The 10,757-nt window shown below is 36.3% G+C and overlaps 1 protein-coding gene across 1 annotated transcript; it reads right to left on the reverse strand.

Moving 5' to 3' along the window:
- Positions 1–1,375: 1,375 nt before the first annotated feature.
- On the reverse strand, positions 1,376–4,422 carry LOC109795543 (uncharacterized). The gene is made up of 6 exons (XM_020355080.3): positions 4,031–4,422; positions 3,222–3,279; positions 2,847–3,001; positions 2,259–2,334; positions 2,060–2,120; positions 1,376–1,702 (listed from the first exon to the last, which is right to left on the reverse strand). Exons 1-5 carry the CDS (start codon positions 4,166–4,168, stop codon positions 2,104–2,106), a joined length of 444 nt encoding a protein of 147 aa, XP_020210669.1. The 5' UTR covers positions 4,169–4,422; the 3' UTR covers positions 1,376–1,702; positions 2,060–2,103.
- Positions 4,423–10,757: the final 6,335 nt, after the last annotated feature.

Raw genomic sequence — 10,757 nt, forward strand, 5'->3', positions numbered from 1 at the left:
GGCCAGAAACGTGTTTGCCTCTGCATTGTTATGTTAATTAACACTGCCAATAAGAATGCATGCTGGAATGAAGCCAGAAAACCATTACTAAACGTTGCGGTATACCCCACGGTTACAACTTACAATATTCATCCAACATATTCTTAATAAAACTCAAAGATAATAAAATCGACTTTTAGTAAAATAATTACAAAATATTTTATCAATATTTTCATGCTAATCATTCTATACAATGTTAGTTAAATATTTACCGATAATTATTCTATATATTGGTAAAAATCTTTATAATGATTAAGAAAAATATGAGTTTTTATGACATTTTTGTACTAATATTTAATATATATATATATTTTTATTATTATCACTAAAAATTTAAGAAATGATTCCTAACTTAATTATATACTTTTTAATTATCTTATATCTAGTCAAGGTGAAGACTTATAAGGTGAGGGTTGTCTATTTGTATACTCTTTATTGAGTTTTTTTAATTGTTGTATTTTTAGTCGATGTAAAATTTATACTTTTCTCACTATATATACCGTCAAGTCTAGAGTTTAGTATGTGAATAAATGGTGGGTGATTTGATATCATCTTAAAATAATAAGTTATGAGTCCATTTTAACCCTATAAAATAAACTTTTAAGATAAGAATTGTCCTTCACTTATATACTTTTTAAATATCTTATCTCTGATCTATGTGAGATTTAAGTTTTTCCTAATAAAATGAATTAAAGGTTACTTTTATTTTTTATCAATCATTTTCAATAATTACTCTTATAAATATTTTTTTAATGATTATTATTTAATAATCATTAAATTTTTTATTAAATAATAAAATAAAGATAATTAATTTATTATTATTAAATAAGAGTTAATCACCTATATACTGTTAGTGTAAAATTTTTTTATATTAGCAATTAATTATATCTTTTAATTGTGTGTTATGTCACTATAAACACATTTACTTTTAACAGTGACATGACACAATTAAAAGATATAATTGGTTGTTAATGTTAAAAAACTTTATACTGACAGTATATAGATGATTAACTCATTAAATAATTATCGTTAATAATAAATTTTGGTATAATTTCTTAGTAGAAAAATGAATCAATGAAAAATCCTATGTATAGAATCGTTTAATATTATAATGATGAACGAAAGGTTAAGATGAAACCCGGGAAAATTCAAACACAGGGATAAGATATTGGATATATATGCCCGCTTTGATTCAAAAGTAAATCATGCATGAATTGAGAATGTTAAGCAATAAATTAGAGGTGAAATGATAAACTCGCTCTCTCTTGTACAATATTTGATCATATTTTAAACTAATTTTGATATATTAGCACAATAACCATTTACTCAAAAGAAAGGATCAGACATGCGTTATTTATTACTTGTGATAGAACAATATCACATCATTATAATAAGCCAAAAGACTACAAGGTAACCAATATAGAACCTTTTTAATATAAAATATAAAATATAAAATAAAATTAATACAAAGCAAATGATAGTTTTGGCCCCAAGCTGTTGTCGCGATTTGACTGCTGTGGAGTAACTTACCAGATATTTGGGACAAAAAAGGACCCAATATGTGGACAAATGAGTACTAAACTTGTAGGATATATGCCCTACCATGACTTATTTCCATAGATTTAATTAGGGTAGACTACACCGCCCGTGCTTGATCTTCATCCTACAACAGTATCAACTCAGTTATGTTCAATTAAAGGCTGAAGAGGATCTTCTATGGACTTGTAAACTAAACTGCATGGGGTGTGCAGTACTAGAATATAACGGTTAAAATTATTTTTAATTATGTTCAGTGTTAACTTTTTGTCATAATTACATATACATTAATGGCTTGAATGCGTTGCACTTCATTTTATCTAATAGTAAAATTGTTACCGATGCTAACCAATCAGTTTTAGCTAGTCTCACCACCTTAATCAATTTGAATTTACTGTGTTAGTTTTCTGTGAAATGTTAATCTGTTGAATTCTATGTATCTAGCTAGGCAAACCAAAGACGATAAAGAGTGAGGAATAGATACCTGGTATGCAGAATACTGGTTTTTGTTTACTACATAGTGAGATGTTAATAATAAAGGGAACCTGCAGAAACAAAAAATAATAGAGATGCACAATAAGTCATAAGTGATTAAATTAATTGTACGTGTTTCACTTATAATATCTTCTTAGATGACATTTTTAATTCCTTTAGCTACTGGTCCAAGACTGTCCTGCTCCTACCTTGCCACCAATTCCCCCTTGCAGCACTGTTTGAGTCGTTACCATTGGAATCGCCATCATCCTTATCTTTCTTGAACTGCAAAGGTCAAAAATATAAACATTATATTTCAGAGAAAATTTCATACAGGAAATTAAATTTAGAAAAAAATTACGGATGATCAATCAATCAGAAGAGGGAACTTATTTTTTATCCACTTTTTTTTTATAAAAATATTAAGTTTCCTTTTTTATTATTACATAAGTATCACAACTGTTTATGGGGGACGAAATGAAAATTTATTATAGTTAGAGCAATTGAAAACACCAACAGACAAAACAAATGAAAAGGAAATGACAATAGATGAAGTTTGTATAGGATGCCTTTAATAATGAGAAAATTGATAGTAGTAATATTGAGAAGGCTTAAAAAATATATATACGTAAACTAATGTCCTGAAGTTATTCTCGAAAAAGTGATAGATATTTAGGCAGTATACAAGTAAAAAACATTGGATGGTGAAGTATGGATGACTTTATAATATATAGTCCTTAACTTAAGAGAAAGAAGGGCCACAGAAAATAAGGATGAGAATTATGACATGCACTCACAACATGGTGGGGTTGAGTGGTCCTGCTTGTAGGGGAATAATTTTCTTGACCACCATAGTAGATAGAAGAGCTGAAGTAGCTGCTGGGCTCCACTGTCTCATTCTGATAATTGGTATTCTTGCGACTACTGTTTTCACCTTTATTACTCTGAGTTCCTATATAGAGAATCCAAACTGAACCATTACTAAATAAATCCAGACAATATTCAAAGTAAGGTTTAAAGCCATATATGCTCCAACTACGTAGACAACATTTTAGATATGTGCAAGCTGAATTGGAAAAGGTACGTAGCAATATATATATCATGCAATCAAGTCAAAGTAATTAACATTATTTAAATACACGAATATATATAGCAGGAAGTTTTCAAGGAACCTGATGCTCCAAAATTTTTGCTTCCCACTTCTTGCAGTCTTGATTCTCTCCCTCCAACCTTACAAGTTAAGGAAAGATCAGTAACAGGTTCAGTACATGTGACTGATATGTCAATTATAATATTCACCAACGGGTATATACTCCCCTCTTCTCCCTTTATTTATATTTTATTTATTTATCATCAAAGCATTTTACTTTGTTGATCAAAGAGTCTGACTGAAAAAAACTATGCTCTATTCACACACACAAGTCCTAATTAATGTCTGGCATGCTTTACATACTTCATGCATGTTAATTTTAAAACCGGTTGAGAGTCTAAGATGCAAAAAATGTAACAATAATTAGAATTAATTATTAGCTTCTCACTTAACACGAAAAATTACATCCATGAATCAAATACACTATTCAAAATTTCAAATAACTATTTAGAGCAAAAACCGAAATGATCTACCTATTCATGACTCTTCAAGGTAAAAGAACAACTTTAAACCTAGGACAAAACCTGCAATTATTACAGAATGGACACACAACCTTCACTTCAAAAAGATATCTACTAAAAATTGTGATTAGTTTTACCATAATCCCCTCAACAGCTACATGCTGTTATGTTTCCTTAAATGAACATACAACCTTCACTTCCAAAACTACGTATGCAGAAGTGAAGTCAGAGAACAATACATTTAAAAAATTAATAAGTAGCATGGCCTGAGAAAAATAGAGCAAAAAAACATGCATATATATAGATCAAACAGAATTGATCAAGTGTTGAGTAAGCATAGATGGAAAATTGAGAAGGTGATGGTGCATACAGATGATGGAGGTGGAAAGATGGATCCAAAGAGGGTGGATGAAGATGAAGTAGAGGAGGAGGAGTCTCTGGGGCCAAAAAGATGGTCGAAATTCATGGTTGATGAAGAAGACCCTGCTTGCTTTTTGTAGTTAGCCATGTCAACAAAACTTTGATGATTTTGGAGAGAAAAATTACTATGTTGACGAGTATTCCCTGAGGAGCAAAGACACAGAAAAAAAGGGTGTGTTGGATAGAATTTGAAGGGAACTAAAGAGGGAAAGTAATAAGGGGAAAGGCAAGAGAGGAAGTGAAGTTAGTAGATGTAGGAAGGACAGAGGGTTAGTGCTATTTATAAGCACAAAAGTGTATGAATGCTATCATTCCATTGACTACTACAGAAGGAGAAAGCTAGCTAGAAGGATAAGAGAAGTAAGAAAGAAAAGCAGACAAATATTATATGTGATAAGCGATGTGAGCATAAAGGAAAAAAAGAAAAAAGAAAAAAGAAAAAAGAAAAAATAGAAATGAAAAGTGAATATATAATTAATTATTTCATTCACTTTCTACTCATTTACACCAGTTCCCCGATTCATAATTTAATAAGTACATAAATGAATCACTACTGCTAGGGGGGAGTTGGAATAATAAGTACAGTGTCTTAAATTTAAATATTAATTTTATCATTGTAGTTTTGATGAATGAAAAAAAAAAAAAGCTGATGAATGTTATAAACCTTATAAAAGTTTGTTTTACATGAATAAAAAAAATTCCCACCCCTGTGCTTCAAAAATTCTTTACAAAAGATCAATGTTAACAAATGACTACACAATTTTTTTTAATGTATAAATGTTATTAATATGCTTTTTTTTTTTACCATTATTCTTAAAGCAATATTATCACCATTATAATTTTTTTAATTAAGTTTAGTTGTTATTTTACTAATAAATTATTATTAATATACTTTTAAAAATAATTATTATAAAAATTAATAAATTTATCATATATAATAATTTGTAATTAAACGATAAAAGTATAACCAAAATGATAGTAATTGAAGTTGAATTTATTTAATTTTAAAAATATATATTTTAATAGAATAAGTAGTTTTCGATTTTTTTAATGTTTTCTAAATTGGTTATCTTAAAAATAAAATTATCTATTTTTAAAAGAAATAATTCTTATTTACTTAAAAATATTTGTTTAAAAATACTATATTTTATAATTTTTTTAAATTAAAACAAACGGCTCATTCTCTTACATTCTGAACACAAGATACATAAATAATTTTTTTATATAAAATAAATGGACAAATCAAAAGCATAAGAAATAAAAGAATAAAAATCATTTATTTGAAGAATTTCAAATTCCTTGAGGTAAAATGCTTTGTTTGGATGAGGAATTTACAAAGAATTTGAAATCCAAGCATTTGTGAAATTCCTTAAAATAGTAAAATTTCAAATTCTCCCAAAAATGGGAGAATTTGAAATTCCTCATATTTATTTTTCTTATTTCACCTATATATTTTATCTTATCTCTTTATTCTTTTAATTATTGGATATTCAAAAATATTTTTAAAATTATTAAATATTATCTTATATTAATTTTTAAAATTATTAAATATTATCTAATATTAATTTTTAAAATTATTAAATATTTAAAAATGAATTAATATTTATTTTTATAAAATTTAATTTAAAAATCTCAACATATAAATATATTTTTAAAATTAGTTTTACTATGATGGAATCAAATTATCATATTCAACCTAACAATTTAAAATTTAAGAAATTTGAATTGACTCATCCAAACAAAATATTTTAAGAATGATAGAAATTGAAATCAAAGTAATTCAAATACCAAGAATTTAAAATTTCTTGAATTTGTAAAATTTCTCATCCAAACACACCCTTAAGTCATTCACCGCTTTTATGAGAAGCTCTCCGACATATAGGATAGGCACAATTGGCTCTAATTTTTTTTTTTTTTTGTTGAAAATGGGTTCCATTTGTTAATATTGATTGATAGATATTTATTGGATAAAGAAAAGGTATAAATATTAATAGAGAGAGTTTAAAATCTATGCATATTGTGAATAAATGTAAAAGCGTTTTAAACTATCAACTAATAGTAATTATCGGTAGAGTATAATATTTAGTAAAATTATAGTAAAAGTTGACAAACTTGTTATCTATAATGATTTTTTTTATCATAAGTTTTTTTTATTTACTTTCCAAAGACTAATTTAAGATGTAATATCGAGACTATTGTTAATTTGACAAATTTTTTTTACATAATAAAGATTAAACACAAATTTTTTATTAAATAAATCATTATCACATGTGAATGTAGAATACCTAACAACTACACAAATTCATCGAATTTGTCATATATATAATGATTTGTACATAATTGAATTAGAAATATTTTACACTTTCAATACATACACCACTATTTTGTAGATAAAACTTAAGTATAATATCGTATACGATATTAATATTATTTTCTAGTTAAAACTGAAATTTCACCTTAATAATATGTATTTATATTTGATGTTAATTTGATTAGTTCAATACATTAAATTTAAATACATATTACCGAAATGATACTTCAAATCTAATTGAAAACGGTATAAAAACAATAGTAATGCATCTAAGTTTTATTCTTTATATAAACTCAAATAATAATAATTTTATAATCAGCTATAGTTAATTTTAAATAAAAGGTGTTGTACTAACCGTACTTCGCACCCGGGTTCCGAGCCCGGATTAACAATACAAAACAACCCCGGGCACGCGCTGCGCGACGTCAACCCGGTATTTGAGCAAATCACACCCGAACCCGAGGATCTCGCCCCAGACCAGATCTGCCCTTCAACTATATCATATCATATTGCAATATATTATACTATAACATATCTTATCTCAGGCCCAAGGCCCAAGGCAAACCTAAACCACCCTAAGGTACGTACATTATATATATGAGACTATTATTCATGCAAACCCTAACTTTGACATCGAAGTCTCTTTTGCAGGTACCTCCCCCATCTTGGAGCACCAATACATCAAGCAGAGGAGGCTCGCTGATCTTACTGGGCGGATCACCCCTACGGTCAAATTCTGGTAAGAACATTTGGCGCCCACCGTGGGGCCGATCAAGACAACTCTTATCGGCCACCTGCATGGTTTCTACTAGAAGCCACATCAGATGAGCAGCAGACGACGCAAGCCACTCAACTACCATGGACAGCCACGCTGCAACCCTGAGGCGGCTGATCGACCAAGTCGAGAAGATGCGACAACAGCACGACGGTGACCTCCAGAACATGCGTGCCCAGCATGAGAATGACCTCGCAGCAATGCGAACCGCTAATGAAGCAGATCTCGCAGCGTTATGCGCCAGGAATGAGCGCATCCGTGCCCAGCTCCCTCGACATCACTCCAATCAACCTCTGCACGACAGTGACGATCATGAGGAGGAGACACATTCAGCCTCCCAATCCCGAGCGACGACTAAGGCACCGACTTCACGACCTGCCACGCACCAGTCTCATGCATCAACGCATAGAACAGGGTAGGGTACCAGCAGGGCCCCCACCCACGTCTCCGAGGGCCAAGAACCCTTCCGCCGTCATCCCTTTGTGGATGGCATCATGGAGACCCCGCTATCCCGCGGGTGGAAGCCCCTCCACCTTGACCGCTACGACAGCACCACGGAACCCGACGAGCACATAGACTCGTACACAACTCAAGTAAACCTTTACACTAACAGTGACGCTATATTGTGTAGGGTTTTTCCGACCTCACTCAAGGGACCCGCGCTTCATTGGTACACCTAACTACCAGCCGGATCCATCGACAGCTTTGCCACCTTGGTACGGCGATTCATGGCATAATACGCCACCAGCCGGCCTCACCACACAACCTCGGCCGCCTTGGCCAACCTCAGGCAGAATGACGATGAATCTCTGCGAGCTTTCATGGAGCGCTTCTCCAACATCTCGGTTCAGATCCGGAATCTAAACCCGGAGGTCGCCCTGCACGCCATGCTCATGGTACTCAAACCCGGATCGTTCATCGACAGCCTATGCCGCGACGCCCCCCGCGACATGGATGAACTGCGTGCCCGCGCCGCCGGCTACATTCAGATGGAAGAGCACTCAGCCTTCTGCGACCAAGTTCGCGGGAAGGGCCCCGCAAAACCGGAACAGGGCCACAAAGATAAGGTAAAAGTCAATAATGACAGCCAATTCAATAAGCTGGCCAGAGCCAACAGAAGCGGGAGGTATGACTTCTACACTCCCCTAAACGCCCCGAGAGTCCACATCCTGGAAGAAGCCAGTAACAATAACCTACTAGCCCTTCCACCACCCAGCCACACCCCCAACAGCGTCGATAAGTCCAAACACTGCCGGTTCCACAGGAACTACGGCCACACCACTGACGAGTGCCGCACGCTCCGGGACCGCATCAAAGAACTCATCCAGGCAGGCCACCTCAGCCACTACATCCAGCTACAGCCAGGTTCCCGAGGTGGCTCTGGAGGCCGGGGACGCGGGAGAGGCCGCGGGTCAGAAGCTCGCACAGACTTACCCACAGGGTCCCAGCAAAATACTAATGGCGCGGTACAGGCCGAAATAAGTCAAGAGACAGACTCAGCCCCCTTGCGGGGATTAATCAACACAATCGCAGGCGGCTTCGCTGGAGGAGGCGCCAACAGCTCGGCCCGGAAAAGACACCTTTGAAGCATCAACTGCGCCCACTCCACCGCCTCGATCTCGCACAAGAGCTCGCCACCAATCTCCTTTTCTGATGAGGACTATGCGGGAATCAGCCCTAACCAAGATGACCCCATGGTCATCGTGGTAGAGATCGCCAACTGGGAAGTAAAAAAGACACTCATCGACCAAGGGAGCTCGACCGACGTCCTGTACTGGCCAACATTCCTCAGGCTCGACGTCCCCCATTCTCTAATCCAGCCACACACAGAGCCCCTAGTTGGCTTTGCCGGCGAACGGGTCCACACCCGCGGATACATGGACCTGCTGACAACCTTCAGAACACCTCCGGATACAAGGAGGATCATGGTTCGATACCTCCTCGTGGAGGCCAACACCTCCTACAACATCATCATCGGGAGGCCGACCCTAAACCACCTCGGTGCGGTGGTATCCACTCCGCACCTCACCATGAAGTTCCCAGGGAATGACGGAAAGATTATCTTCGTCAGAGCAAACCAAAAGACAGCTCGGCAATGCTACGCCGAAAGCCTAAGGATCTTCTCATCCGGCAAGGAAAGCAAGGGGAGTTCCTCCACCGCTCCCCATTAGATTTCGTTCCCCCATTAGTGCAAACGAAACCGTGCACTCTTTTCCCGCCTCAGTCCCAAACTGAGAGGGTTTTTAACGAGGCACGCAGAATCATTTAATAACATTCTCCATTTTGCTCACCTATTGCTTCCTTAACTACTGCTTTCTTACCTACTGTAAAAATCGAAATTGAACCACCCTCATTCGCATAAATTCGAGGTCGAGCACGAACCCCGGTATTCCGTTGAAGGTCGAGTACGAACCTTAATCCAATCATTCGCGTAAATCCGAGGTCGAGCATGAACCCCAGTATTCTCGTTGAAGGTCGAGTACGAACCTTAATCCAATCATTCGCGCAAATCCGAGGTCGAGCACGAACCCCAGTATTCTCGTTGAAGGTCGAGTACGAACCTTAATCCAATCATTCGCGCAAATCCGAGGTCGAGCACGAACCCCGGTATTCTCGTTAAAGGTTGAGTACGAACCTTAACTCAATCATTCGCGTAAATCCGAGGTCGAGCACGAACCCCAGTATTCTCGTTGAAGGTCGAGTACGAACCTTAATCCAATCATTCGCGTAAATCCGAGGTCGAGCACGAACCCCGGTATTCTCGTTGAAGGTCGAGTATGAACCTTAATCCAATCATTCGCGCAAATCCAAGGTCGAGCACGAACCCCGGTATTCTCGTTGAAGGTCGAGTACGAACCTTAATCCAACCATTCGCGCAAATCCGAGGTCGAGCATGAACCCCAGTACCCTCGTTAAAGGTCGAGTACGAACCTTAACTCAATCATTCGCGTAAACCCGAGGTCGTGTACGAACCCCGGTATTCTCATTCAAGGTCGAATATGAACCTTAAATCAAACACGTTAACCCGAGGTCGGACATGAACCCCGGCACTCTCGTTAAGGACCAAGTACAAACCTCGACGCCTTCGTAAAAAGTCCGAACATGCAAATCCGAGGTCCAATACGAACCCCGGTATTCCCATTCAAGGACGAATGCGAACCTTAATCCAATCGCTCACAAACCCTAGTCAAATCAAACATGTAAAACCGGGGTCGAGTATGAACCTCAGTATTCTTACCTAAGGTCAAGTCCGAACCATAACCAAATCAGTTTGCTTGAAGAACTCGAGGCCGAGGTCGACAACAAACCTCGACGCCTTCGTAAAAAGTTGAGTCCGCACTTTCACCCACCTGAGTTTGAGGTCGAGTAGAACCTCAATATCCCCACTTAAAGGATGGAGTCGAACCTCCGTTAACCAGTTCACCACAAAGTGAGGACAAATGCGAACCCCCAACACATAACCCGGAGCCGAGCACGAGCCTCAATATCCCCACCTAAAGGTCGAATTCGAACCTTCATTATGTCGCTCACCTCACACCGAGGTCGAAGTACAAACCTCAAGCATGAAAATCCGAGGTCGGATACGGACCT

Source organism: Cajanus cajan, chromosome 9, assembly GCF_000230855.2.
Source record: "Cajanus cajan strain Asha chromosome 9, NIPB_CcT2T_4, whole genome shotgun sequence".
Taxonomy (NCBI): domain Eukaryota; kingdom Viridiplantae; phylum Streptophyta; class Magnoliopsida; order Fabales; family Fabaceae; genus Cajanus; species Cajanus cajan.